This window comes from Alexandromys fortis, unplaced genomic scaffold (assembly GCF_014885135.2).
Source record: "Alexandromys fortis isolate MF-2015 unplaced genomic scaffold, M_Fortis_MF-2015_v1.1 scaffold_90, whole genome shotgun sequence".
Lineage (NCBI taxonomy): Eukaryota > Metazoa > Chordata > Mammalia > Rodentia > Cricetidae > Alexandromys > Alexandromys fortis.
In genome coordinates, this window is record NW_026067985.1 from 2,116,349 (window position 1) to 2,129,858 (window position 13,510).

At 43.9% G+C, this 13,510-nt stretch overlaps 1 protein-coding gene across 4 annotated transcripts in view; it reads right to left on the bottom strand.

The window, feature by feature from the left end:
- Nucleotides 1-13,510, bottom strand: part of Med13l (mediator complex subunit 13L) — a 225,767-nt gene that overhangs the window by 32,304 nt on the left and 179,953 nt on the right. For all 4 annotated transcript variants that reach the window (XM_050158891.1, XM_050158892.1, XM_050158890.1 and 1 more), the window contains 6 exons: nt 11,645-11,749; nt 7,912-8,643; nt 6,860-7,085; nt 5,899-6,004; nt 5,461-5,585; nt 2,713-2,812 (listed from right to left, as the gene is read on the bottom strand). In XM_050158891.1, coding sequence (XP_050014848.1) covers nt 2,713-2,812; nt 5,461-5,585; nt 5,899-6,004; nt 6,860-7,085; nt 7,912-8,643; nt 11,645-11,749 — 1,394 coding nt within the window. The remainder of the gene's footprint in view (nt 1-2,712; nt 2,813-5,460; nt 5,586-5,898; nt 6,005-6,859; nt 7,086-7,911; nt 8,644-11,644; nt 11,750-13,510) is intronic.

The following is a 13,510-nucleotide window of genomic DNA, read 5'->3' on the forward strand; positions in this document are numbered from 1 at the left end:
ACTAAACTGAATGCTGGGAGAAAGTAGGCGGAGTCAGGGAGAAACCATGGAGCTAGTGCTGTAGACAGACATGCTGAAACTTTGCTGGTAGGCCAGGACCTCAAGGTGATGCACAGATTAATGGAGACAGGTAATTAAAGTAAGATGTAAGAGTTAGCAAGTAAGAAGCTAGAGCTAATGGGCTAAGTGGTTTAAATAATATAGTTTCTGTGTGATTATTTTGGGGCTAAGCATCCAGGAACAAACGAGCGGCCCCCTACAACGCCCAGGTTCGGTTCCCAGCACCCACATGGGAATATAACTGTCTGTAATTTCAGCTCCAGGGGATCTAGTATCTCTGGCCTCCCAAGTGCACTTGCACTAAAGTGGGAACACACATAAACAACTAAAAGTAATAAAACCAAAATCTTATTAAAAGTTAAGATACATAAATAAACAGTTCTTTTTTAAATTTCCTGTAGGAAACCTGGTAAGTTTATTTCTGCTGAAGCCACCTGTCTTACTAACGCTACCTAATAAAGCCATAGCCCTATGCTTTCAAAGCCTCCAGCACCCTGCTCATTTTCAGAAAGGGAAGATACAATTTCATCTGCCTTTGGGCGCACTTCACGAAGAACTCTCCACCATTCTTAGCATCAGAACTCCTAAGGGAGACTATCCTCAGTCCCCACCCACACTGCACACTAATGAGAGAACACAGTGCCAAGTGGGTACTTCACCACGTGCACCTCAACACACATGAGTGAGGTCAGTACGCTGGTGTACACCTCCCCACTAGGGCTTCACGACAATGACAACACACCAAGACACAAGTTCTAAGAGCAGGCCCAGGGGAGAGTAGAAAGTCAGAGAAACAAAAGCCAGGCCTCCATACAGACATTTGGCTGGCACAATGCTGTTCCTAGAAAAAAGAATGGGCAACTACATGAAGGACTGGAGGGGGCCGTGTCCTGCCCTTCCTCCTAGCTGTCCTGCACTCTCCACTTCACCCCAAACCACTGGCTTCTTTCTCAGGATCCCTCTGCCTCAGAGCAAGAGGCAGAAGCCAATCTACAATAAGCACTCCTCAAGAATTGAACTGAATGGTCTAACTCATTTTTTGCCTTCTCTAAGACTAATTCTTCAAAAAAGATGATTTCAAAGAAATGCAAAGATAACTGGTCTGTCCAGTGTATCGACCCTTCATTGTTACACACACAAATTAGTAACAATGGGTCTTCTTCCGCCTGTATGCACCGGGCACCCAGAAAGAAGAACAGAACTGAGACAAGCTGTATGTGTAACATTCCAGAGAGTCCCCAAGCAAGTGTTCAATGACTTTTCATACTTGGTTACATTTAAAATGACAACTGATAAGTCAACCTCAGTAGAAATTCATTAACAAAATTACTTCCATAGGGTGCCCTAAGTAGATACACAAATGTGGTTCAGCTTCACCTTCTTTGTACTCTGCTGGGCGGTGCCCCTGGAGACATTGTATTTCACAGCTTCCCAGCAGTCAGGAAAGCTGAACAGAGACAAAACACACCACACTGCTTGCACTGCCACTGCTGAGGGGGAAACACTGTGTGTCCAGGTACTGTGTCCTTGCTATGTCTGTTCCTCTACCAGGACAGATTCGCGTATGTCTTGTCCTGGATCTTTCTGGCTCTTTACTTCTGTGCTGCATTTTAACACATTTTTAAAACCTGTACTTTAGCATCAGAATCTAAATTTGTTTCTAGAATAATCACCTTTTAAATAAAAGTAAAACACAAGCACATAGTCTAACCATGACACTATAGGAGGGTGGCAGTGAGTGGATAGCCTGGGCTACATCTTCAGACACTGCAATGTCTCCTGCTTCATGCAAAGACATAGCAAAGAATAACTGGTTTAGCAATGCAAACTCCTCACCTGACCTACCTATATATACATGTGTCATTCATATGAAATTCCACATTGGTAAAACTCTACAATTCAGAGGGGAAAAAAAAGAAGAAAGAAAGAAAAATATTTAATTAAAAAAAAACTACAGCAAGGGCTAGCTATCATTATTCATTTCTGTCCATGTCATGCTGGAGAAAGCTTTGCTATTTAAAAAAGCTATGGATCTACTTAAACTCTCAAAATCCAATCTCTGCACACGTCCCACTTCTACATTTGAGTAAATCAGCACTACATTTATAGGTTCATAAAACTTTTTGAGTCGCCCTGTGACATGGTGGTTTCCCCCTCAATTTGTTCTCATTAGCAGCTGAAGCGGATGAGCAGAAATTACAAGGTGATTTGCAATGGATGTGTCTGTACTAGTCCTTCTCCTTTGTGCAGGCCCATACTTCCTTCAGGCAGAGACTACACCACTCTGCCCTTGTGTGCATGGCCCTACCGTCAACTGCCACAGACGGAAACAGAAAACAGCACAACAAATCCTGACAAACTCATTATCCACAAGTCAATTACATTTTTGAAAGCCGAAATGTTTTCTGTAAATTCTCATAGTGCCAAGCTCTGAAATTAAGTGTGAAGTTTGTGATCTACTAGACAAGCAGCCCAACAGGTCTCCCTGCCCTATAAACTGTGGCTCCTTCTTAGCTTGAAAACGAAACAGCGTGACTTCCAATGAGGATGGTTTCTGTCTCTGATCAGCTTCTTGCCTTCTCAGAGGCTCTAACTTCTTCTGATGTTTTAATTCTCAGTGACAATCATGTCATCTCAGGCACCTGCACCTACTTGGTGGGTAAGGGCCAGCAGCTCTTCCGTCCTTCCCAGGGGGCCGCTCCTCAGTCCCAACAGTAGGCATCTTGGATGAGCGCAGCGCAGGGGACACAGCCTGAGAACAGAGTTGAACTGTTAGCAGGCTTGAGTGTTCACCTACTGACCCTTCAGAATAAAGCAGTACATCCTCACACAGCTCCTAGAATACCTGTAGGCAGCAAAGCCAGGGACACACTTAAGCTTCTCAGAAAGAGAGAGCAAGTGAGTCTGTTTGCTGGGACCTGGTGAGCAGACTGTATAGGCCCTCAGCAATGCAGCTTAAGGTGGGTACCAGTGCACCTTTGCCAATATAGTAGCTGGCCAGCAGTATCCAACAGTGACGAGCTGTGGGGCTGGCATTCCTTCTATGGGAGGAGGCAGCTAAAATACTGGTCCTGTGCTCCCCAAAGCTATTGTTTTTTGATCTGCCATTCCCATTTAACAGATAACCTCCATTATCACAAAGGCAGCCCCATCCAAGAATCTCTAATTGTCCAGACAACTGTCCAGTTATTGAGAACAAGGTGACTTCCTTACTAGGAAATAGCACCTTTAAGAACTCAAATGGGCTGGTCACAAATAAAGTACACCCGATAAAATAAAGTAAAAAAAGATCTTACATATAGAATGTCTTTTACTTACACTTGCTTAATACACAATTGAATGTAGAATAATATCCAAACACATTCCAGCCAGCAGCTGTCCACCTCTACTCACTAGGTAAACTAGTTATATCAAACAAATGCTAGAGTTAAAATCAAAAAGGAAACTCTTCTTTCAAAGAAATAAAAATATGATTGAAAATGTTCAGTCTCCTTTGTGTTTAAAATTGCTTACAATATCTTCCCCAAAGAACCGTTTCTTCATTAAGCCCAACAGGGAACTAGAACTTGTACAGGAGCAGAGTCTAACATGTGCAGAACAGAGAGCTCCAGCACTACAACGGCGCCCATTAGCAGGATGAGCCCCTCCACAGCACCCGCGGTTCTCTGACCTGTCCTTCCTGCTCCTTCTCCTTGGCTGACTTGATTCATTTTCCTTCAATGCTTTACTCTCATCACCACCAGCGACAGTCATTACTACCATGGTCCTCATGCCTCTCTACCCCAGCCTAGCTTGTGTTCGTCTTCCTGACAGTCAGATCCAAAGGGGAACTCTCCAAGGCCCAGATCAACAGCAAGGAAATGTATCATTTTTCCTATGGTTTGGTACACTGTCTTGTACCAAACCATATCTTTCAGATAGCAAGTATTTGAATTAAGACTCCAGTTCCAATGTAACAAAATAACAAACAGGACTTTTGTTTTCCTATCTTCAGACTGATTTAAAAAATGCAATGCTTCCACCAATTCCACACTCAACAGAGTCTAGGAGGGAAGGCTGAGAGATTCTCTGGAGTCCATCCCTATATGAGGGCTGGCAAGGAACTGACTAGCAGGCCTCAGTGCTTAGCTGCTTCTCTCTGCTGTCCAATCAGGCTCATTCCACAGTAATTCAAGGAACGACCCCAGTCTTCCCACCTCTCAAGTCAAATCCATTCTTCAAGGCCCTTATGTTCTCATCCTCATGTAGGCACATGTAACTCAACAGTGTATAAGATCTGTTAATTCGCTATGTTTGAGTTAAAGTTAGAAATCTGATCCCTACTAAACCTGGAGCCGGAATTTAAACTGCCCTGCCTCCTCTCCACTTCAACGTTCAGCATCCTTAGATCCTGGTCTGTAGCTTAACTCATAGCAGTACATGTATTTACAGGCTGTTTTACCTGAAGTTTGTGTTTCCACTATAAAGCTAGCAATTTAATCATGCATGTAAATTTCATAACTGCTTCAGTTACCTGTCACAAAAGAACTGGTTATCAAATTATTTTCAAAGTTTATGTAAAATGGATGGAGAGGGAGACTACATAAATAAATAATAAAAAAATTCTGTGAAAAGAGAGTGTGTTTTATTCAGCTCTAGCTTCCTGAGAATAACAGGTGCTGGTGTGTGCCCAAGCACACAAAGATGAGGAGGGCAAGCACATGCGCTTCCTGACCTTAGCTCAGGCGATTCCCAAAGAATACTAACTCTTGCCCATCACTGTAATCATGTGTCTACACTACTTGCCACCACCACCCCTAACTCTGAACAGCACACTGCACACCTGTGTGCAGCTCCCACAACCACACCAGCTGCTCAGTTATCAGATGGAAGAAAAGTTATGTGCATTATGTAAAAACCTCATCTAAAGAAATATACACATTTCTATGGTCCCTTAACATTCAGAATGATTTATTAAAATGTGAAAGATTTTAATATTTACAATTATAAGAATAATGATGTGAAACAAACAAAAGCACCAGTAAACAGTATTCAAAAGGGTCAAAGTACGGGAGCCTTTCTGACACTTATTTAGCATCTAAAACAGTGGTTCTCATGCTGTGGGTAGCAACCCCATTGGGGGACAAACAACCTTCTTAAAGGGGTCGCACATCAGATATTTACATGATGTTTCATAACTGCCACACAATTAACAGGTATGAAGTAGCAATGACAGTAATTTTATGGTTGGGGTCATCATAACATGAAGAACTGCATGAAAGGTCTTAGTGTTAGGAAAGTTGAGAGCCACTGCCTAAAGTGGGAGTCCTGAGTCCGGTGAAGCAAACTACAACGGAATCCTGAAATGCTGGCCCAGCTACCACACAGCAGGTCTCACACATGCAGCTACAGCAGACTCACCCCAAGCTCATCGTCATCAGAGTTATCAAAGATGTTGTCTAAGTCGTGCAGGGAAGGTGCCAAATCTGTCACCTGTGTAAGGCTCCCGGAGCCAGCTCTGCCAGCAGCATTGTCCTGCCGGACATCTGTGGGAAAAGAGGCAAGGACACAGGGTGAGCAGGCTCCTCAGCTGGGGAAGAGAAGAACGGACATGGACTGGACCTCGGTCAACAAGGTCTGCTGGGAATCCCCTTCCTATGACCTATGTAAATTTAGACACAATTATTTCCAAATATGCTTATCAGCTTTGAAAAGAACTGAAAAACAATCCATGAAAAACAGAAAAGTTGAGATCAAATTACTGCTATAGCAATAAAAATATAATTTTAAATTGAGAAGAATCTCCTTTGCATTTTACTTTAGCAACAATCCAAGTGAGTCAAGTAACAATGTACACACCTGTTTTAGTAGCAGAACTGAAAATAGACATGGCATTTTTCCCATCAGGCACCGGCGTGGAATGACCTGGTGTAGTGACATCCTTGGTACCAAATCCATCCTCTGACTGTGTAATAAATTCAGCCAAACAAAACACATGAACAGCAACCCAAAGTGTGGGATATGAGGGAGAACAAAAAGAATTAGCGCGTCGAATGGAACCCATTATGAGCAGTGTGAGAAACCATGGTCTATGCAACCAAAGGGAATCAAAGGCATGTTCTTGCTCCGCACTGCACAGAATCAAGGTGATCTTAGTGACTCAGTGGTTCTGGTGGCATTTGATTACAGACCTGTCATGCTATCAAGTGTTGTCTTAAGTAATTGTACCAGTGTTAAATGACAGAGCAAGCCTCTGGATACACATAGATCCTGTACATTGTCCCCTCGACTCTACTGGCCTCTTTAACTAACTGTCAAACCTCCCTACTCTCTCTAGAATACCTCCTTAATGACTAAAGCTGGCAGGCACACCCAGTACTCACTACCATGGCAATGGAACCAGACCAGCTCACCTGACAGTCTATGGGCAGTACTAACATGGATCCAGAGAATATACAGGCACAGCTCTCGCACAGTGAACATAAAAAGAGACACTGCACTCAAGAGTTTTTGCTTTACATTTTACGTATTTTGGAAAATATTTTAAAAGAAATAAGCAGGGAGCACAGGCCAACAGTAATCAGCATATGAGAGGAGGCATGCACGGTACAAGCTACAACCTGGAAAATATGCAGCTTCCTTTCTGCTCAGCCGACTCTGGAACAAAGGTGAGCCATGACATAATACGGTAGTACCAGGAGAATGAGTATGAGGACAGAGCAACCAGGCAGGACTACCTCATATTCTACCTCAGGAGACTCCCACACACATTGACACCAAACCCCACAGCCTGCTGGACTCCCTCTGTAGTAAATGGTACCTTGTTCTTTTTTAGGGAGTCCTTCTCCGTTCCCTGCTTGCATTTCTTATTTGCTGTGAAAATGTATTTTATGTCGCCATCCTCAAAGGTATATGGGTCGTTGACTTCTCCCAAAGTGTCTCCAGGCTGCTGTGACAGAGGGGATGGGTCGAGGAAGGGGGGTGGCTGCACCTGAGGCTGCTCATCCTGCCAGATTTTGAAGCGCTTGTTAGGCTGTGCTAAGAGTCTAAAAGGGAAAATAAATGAGTTTAAGTAAGATAAGGTAAAATTATGCTTTTCCAAAGCAGTATTAAGGTTTTAAAATTTTTCCGTTATTTATTTTATATGTGGGCATGCACATGTAGCAGGTGAAGGTCAGTCAGTGTTTTCCTTTCTGGAGATCAGGTTGTCAGGCTTGGGCAGTACTGAAGTGCATGCAGCACAGTACTCAGGCCGGTGAACATAGCACTTCATGGAAAAGAAAGCCTCGGAGGCCAGGCCTGTTCTCAGCCTGCTCGCCTGCTGAGTCGTCTTGCCAATCCAATATTTATGATTTATAAGAAAATTTTAACTTAACATTTGAAAAAAACTAATAAATCTCTAGCACTGGGTTTTTGTTTTTCAAGCTCTTAAGCACAATTAGACAGAACTAAGGCAGCTTTGTTAGTCCATGCTGTCTCCAAACCCAGATTCTACAGAAAACACAGGTCATCAGCAAAGAGATAAGGTTGCAGGGACACTCCGGTGAGGTCACCTACACCAAGGGCTGAGAATGATAGGTGCTCAAGGACACTAAGAGCACTCCTACCACACAGAGCTGAGTGTGCAATAAGCTACACTCTTGGTTAACAAATAGTAGCCCCCAAGTAAATGAATACACAATGTATATCCTAAGATGCAGCAGCAAAACCTTTATATGCCATGTATTTAAACACCACCATATTACTAAGTCTCATGAAGAACACGGGTTTTGATTCTGAGACACTCCCCATGTGCAGAGTCACAAGTCAGTGAAAGCTTAGCAAACGGAGAGGAGAGCACGGATGCCCAGGGTTCCGCCCAGGCCACCTCACCTTTGCAGTGCAGTGCTCTCTGGGTTCACGTCCAGTTTGGTGTCAAATCTTTCCCCCTGGAGTTCTGGAGGCCGGAACTCAGCATCCTCACTGGACGGGAGACGAAAACTCTGCCACCATTTATCTGATGACTCTGCGTAGGATGGCCTAATCCCACTATATAAGGCTGTCTCACTGACCTCTGCCATCAGAGGCAGTCTTTGGCCTACGAGGACAGTTCTGTCATCCAACGTGGACAGCTGCTGGAGTTCTAGCCCATTTCCATAGAGGGCTGGATTCACAGGGACAGAAGGTGGGTCCAAACTCTCTGCTTCCTGACCTCTTGGCTGAGGGCTGAGTGTGGGTGGCAGGGGGGAGATGGGGGAATGAGGTGAATCCATAGGATTCAGATTCATTTGCTTGCTTGTATTTCTGGAAGGCACGGCCATTTGCTTATCATACTTCCGACTGCTTGACACCTCTAAGGAGGCATCTATCCCTGCCAGGCCTAGCTTCTGTCCAGGCGCATCCTGCTCCATGCATAACTCCTCAGCCACAGAAGGCCTGTGGTGAAAGGGCACCAAGGGTCTCTTTTGCAACTTGTCTCCTTTTTCTTGTCTTTCTGCTGTTTTGTGCTTAGAAGAAGCAGGAGGTGGTAAGGAGGAAGATGATGGGGGTCCTGCACTGAAGCCTGGCTGAGATACTGCAGGAGGTCGGCTGGGTCCTACTGCACATCGCTTTAAAAGTTTATGCCTACAAGAGAGTTAAAGTGAAGTCAACACATACTCCGACACAGATAACGCAAGGCTGCGACATCACAAAAGAAGCATCTCTAATAAGGGTCTATATTTCTAGGCATATGCTGGATGACAGGCATGTCTGAAAGGGCTCCACAATCCAACTACGCTTATAATCACTAAAAATATAAGTATCTGATAGGAAGCCAAGGACCAGTCACATATAAGGTCAAGCAGATAAAATGTGGACTTAATGAAAAATATAAATTAATATCCTGCTAATCCCAAATCTTACTAATTATACAAGAGCTTCAGATAACCTACTCACACTGAATCTGAAGACTACAAGATTAAATGACCAGAAAAGGCTAAAAACCAAAAACACTCTACCTGTAATACACATGGCTTAAATGACTTGTAATGTTATAAACTGGGAATAAAACAACTGTGTTCTGTACTCCAAAGTATGAAGTAAGATAAACAAGCTCACTTAGTGGGGTCAATATATTAATAGCCTTGCCCCTTGATATATAGGGGAAGAAATGTGAGACAACTGTGAATGTCAGACACTTGTGAAGGAGAGGTCAGTGACTGGGAATCAGAAGACAGTAAATGTACCCAAGCCCCACCTCATATCAGCAGGAATGTTACTTCTGCATACCCATCCCATCTCAGCAAAAATGCCACATTTGCCTACGCTTCTTGGCAACCACCAGCCTGAGGAGCAGCTTAGTCGGACCACTAAATGATGCCAACTTTACTCTGCTCAGCCAGCGCCTCTGTAAGTCACTTCGAGGGAAGACTGCAAGAGCTCCTGCAGTGCAACGGTGACTCTCTGAGGCCACTTGGGTGGCATTAAATTACTGCTGCATTGAACTAAATGATACCCTTGTGGGCAATAAAATGGATTTGTGTGGCATAATGGGATGGTTTAGTGGGACAACAGAATGGCCGCCCTGCTCCATTCGGCTGTTAAATAGTGAGAGGAGTGGACCATAGGGTTTGTGATCCTACAGCCGATAATCTGCAAACACTCTGGTCAAACTCTTCACTACCCTAAAAAACTAAATCTTTAAAACAAACAAGCAAGAAGCCCTGACTTGAGAAAGGCTATCAAGGAAAGTACAGGAGAGGTGAGTTCTATGCAACAAGGGCACAGTAAGCAGTAAGCAACTCATCAGAGGTCTCACTGTCTTCCAGGGTTCATTTCTAGCCTTTCCTACACAGACCTGGACTTTCCCCAGGAGGGTGAGCTGCACTTGTCTTCTACAGGACTTTTATGCAGACTCTTCAGAGAGAGGATTTGTTGTAACGCATGTAAGCTTTGTGAAGCCGGCTCTTCCAGCTCCATCACATGACTCAGCCACACAATGTTTAAAAGCAGGAATGTATCCTGCACCAAGAGCATTTGCCAAAGCCTCAAGTACCAAGGAGCCTAGTATGAGACATGTGGAGAGCAGCCTTGGGGGAAGGGCCACCATGGGAGGAGAAAACTTAAAGCAGAGCCACATAGTGCAGGAACACTAGTGGGTGGAATGAAAGGCTGCTCAGACATCTCTTAGGAAGTAACTCCGGTAGACCAGATTCAGAAAAAAATCACCAGGTGACCAGGGAAAACACCATAGCAGTGGGCAGATCTGTGGGGGACACCAGCAGTGGGCGGGTCTGTGGGGAAACAACAGCAGTGGACGGGTCTGGTGGGAACAAGATGCTGTATAGTGTTTCTTTCTTTTCCGGTGGGCTGGGGCTTAGACTCAAGGTCATGTACGTAAAAGTCAGGGGAAGTGCTCTATTGGAAGCCACATCCTGACACAAGGATGTTTCTCAAAGTCTCCCAACAAGGAAAGCTAGAGCACAGGGCTGCGAAGGCTAGGTAGCATGTGGGAGGCAGCACAGTGGCTGCTAGGAAAAGCCTTGGGAAAAAGAGTTTGGCTAAGACTAGTGTGGCAACCCAGAGCATACAAAGCAAAACATTATTTATTTACTTAAATATACTAGGAATGCACCCACAATAATATATGGTAGCTGGTTTTCTTTTACACTAATCAGTAAAAGAATGCTTTAACTGAAAATTTAGACCAAAGAAAAGATCAGAAAAGAAAATAGGCCCAAGTTAAACTTGTCATAGTTTTTACCCCTCATACTTGCTAAAGACATGCCCCCCCCCTTTCCCAATAGCCAAGAATCAAAAGTAAAATATATACATATATTCAGCTACAGCAAACTATATCTGCCCCACGGCAGGAGGAGAGCAGCATGTACTCAGAGAGGACAAACCTTCTTCCCAGCAGTCAACCTCGAGTGTGACTGGGCTGAAAAAAGAGGCAACGCTTGGTAAGAGCACAGGGGCCAGGGAGACAGGAAGAGGGGCCAATGTTACTCTATCAGAGTTGATGGAAAGGGTTTGCATTCTCTTCCCCAAGTCAATTCACTAACACCCCAGTAAAAGCCATGAACTAAAAAATGAATGGTCATTTTTTGAACAGTCTCCAGAGTGACATTTCTAGAAGGCTCCTGAAAGCCACATGAGGAAACCTATGCTGTAGAAACTCTGGAAACAGGAGTGAAAATGCAAGGCCCGTTCTAACCATCAGCTGAACGGGAGATGAAGTCTTTCTCTTTTTAAAACTTTAAAACCCATACCAAAAAAATTCATGGCAGTGAAACCCTCAACTGCCACACAATGACTGGTAAGCCAAGGGACAAAAGTCCAAACACTCCACAGTGCAACTTAGCGCAACTAAGACACCACAACTACACTAACTTCAGCTTTCAGCACCTCTAGTGGATCTCAGATCCAACAGAAAGGATCTGAGAGGTTCTGTTGACGTCGACCAACCTCTGTTCTCCAACACTGAACCCCGACAGCAGTGTTATCATGTCATCAGACCAGACTCTTCCTACTGGATGAAGTTCAAAGCAAATTAAAATTGAGATGCAGTGGTCTGTGTGGCCTGTGGCTGGCCAACAGCATGAATCAGGCTCTCTGTGGCTGCTGCTTGCCTGTCCACACCCACCTTGAACAGGAACAGCTGACTCTTTGGGTTGGGTCCACAAAATCCCAAGCAGCAGGACTGTGAGCAGGCTCTTCTTCCCGAGTGGGAGTTGACACCTGGCTCCTCCTAGAAAGGGTGAAAATGTGACTAAGTACAAACATGAGATAACTTACTCCTCTATAGAGAAAAGGTCTGTTTGTTCTCTTAAGGCGTGAGTATATTTTATATAGTAACGGATCCTGCTGTTAAATTAGTCCAGAGCAACTACAGAGATAAACGACCTGTCTGCTATACACACAAAAGTAGGGTTCAAAATGCCCCTCCTTATAAGATCATGGACAGTATTTACTGCAATGGAACAACACCCAGTATCATCTTCTACCTGGCATGAGCAAGGCCTGGCTTTAGTACCATACACTCATATGTACACTTGCCCACCCCCATCCCCCAACACACATACACATACAATATATAGTCACCTAAATTATAAAAGAATGTTTTAAATTACTGTTTGACAACATCCATAAATTATATATACTCTGATTATGTTGTTAAATCACTCTTAAAATGCTTACATTATTTAATAGCATCTAAAGGCAATATTCTAGCACTTTTGATACAAATTAAAAGCAGAAATCAAAACTAACCCCCACACCCACATATCATTAGTAATAAGCCAATGAAGCAAGACAACAGGCAGTGCTTGAGGACTTGTCTCCCAGTAGCTGATGCCGCAGACTCACTAGGTGGCTCTCGGGGAACTTCCAAGACACTGCCTTTCCTACCTCCCTACTCTGTGCTAGGAGGAGAGGGCCTTGGTCTCCCAGAACAGAGGTCTGAGGCTAGTTTTGAGTATAAAAGGAAGATAATGAGAAGGAAATGATAACTGGAAAATTATGTAGGTACTGAAGATAGAAGTAAAATTATCTGTTCCAATTACTATGAAGAAAGGATCATTTCTAAATGATTGGGGATAGTCTTCAAGTTCTAGACTATGATTTTAGAGCTTGTCTAGCACATCTTCAATGGCCTATTCCGGAATCAATTTGTTCAAAAGAAAATATTTAGCATCAATTTGCTAAAAAGCTTGGTCCAAAGAACAGGCATTAACCTGAACACAGAATTCTGAAGCGCACTCTCTTCAGAAGCATCTACAGCACTTCCAGATGCACAGTTATTAGTTATCAACAAGAGCATCCATACGACAGGCTAGAGAGGTAGCTCAGCGCTTAAGAGTATCTGCTCTGTCCCAAAGGACCTGAGTTTGGTTCCCAGCACACATGTCTGGCAGCTCAAAGCTGTTTATGACTCCATGTTCTGGGGACCCAAACCTCTCTGGCCTCCCCAGGCACTGCGTCTGTTTTTTGCTCATTTGTTTTTCAAGACAACATTTCCCTGTGTACCCTGGCTGTTCTGGAACTTCCTTTGTAGAGTAGACTGGCCTCAAACTCAAAGATCCACCTGCCTCCACCTCCCAAATGCTGGGATTAAAGGCATGTACCACCACCACACAGCTGGTACTACTTCTTAAGAATAAATAATAATAATAATAATAATAATAATAATAATAATAATAATAATAATAAAGGGGGGGCACTGGTGGTGCATGCCTTTAATGCCAGCACTTGGGAGGCAGAGGCAGGTGGATCTCTGTGAGTTCGAGGCCAGCCTGGTCTACAAGAGCTAGTTCCTTGACAGGCTCCACAGCTACAGAGAAACCCTGTCTTGAAAAAACCAAGATAAATAAATAAATAATAGGGGCTAGAGAGATGGTTGGCACAGTGATTGAGAACACTAGCTGCTCTTGGAGAGGACCCAGCACTGATATGACAGTTCACAAAACTCCACAACTCCAGTTTTAGGGGATTCAACATCTTCTTCTGATCT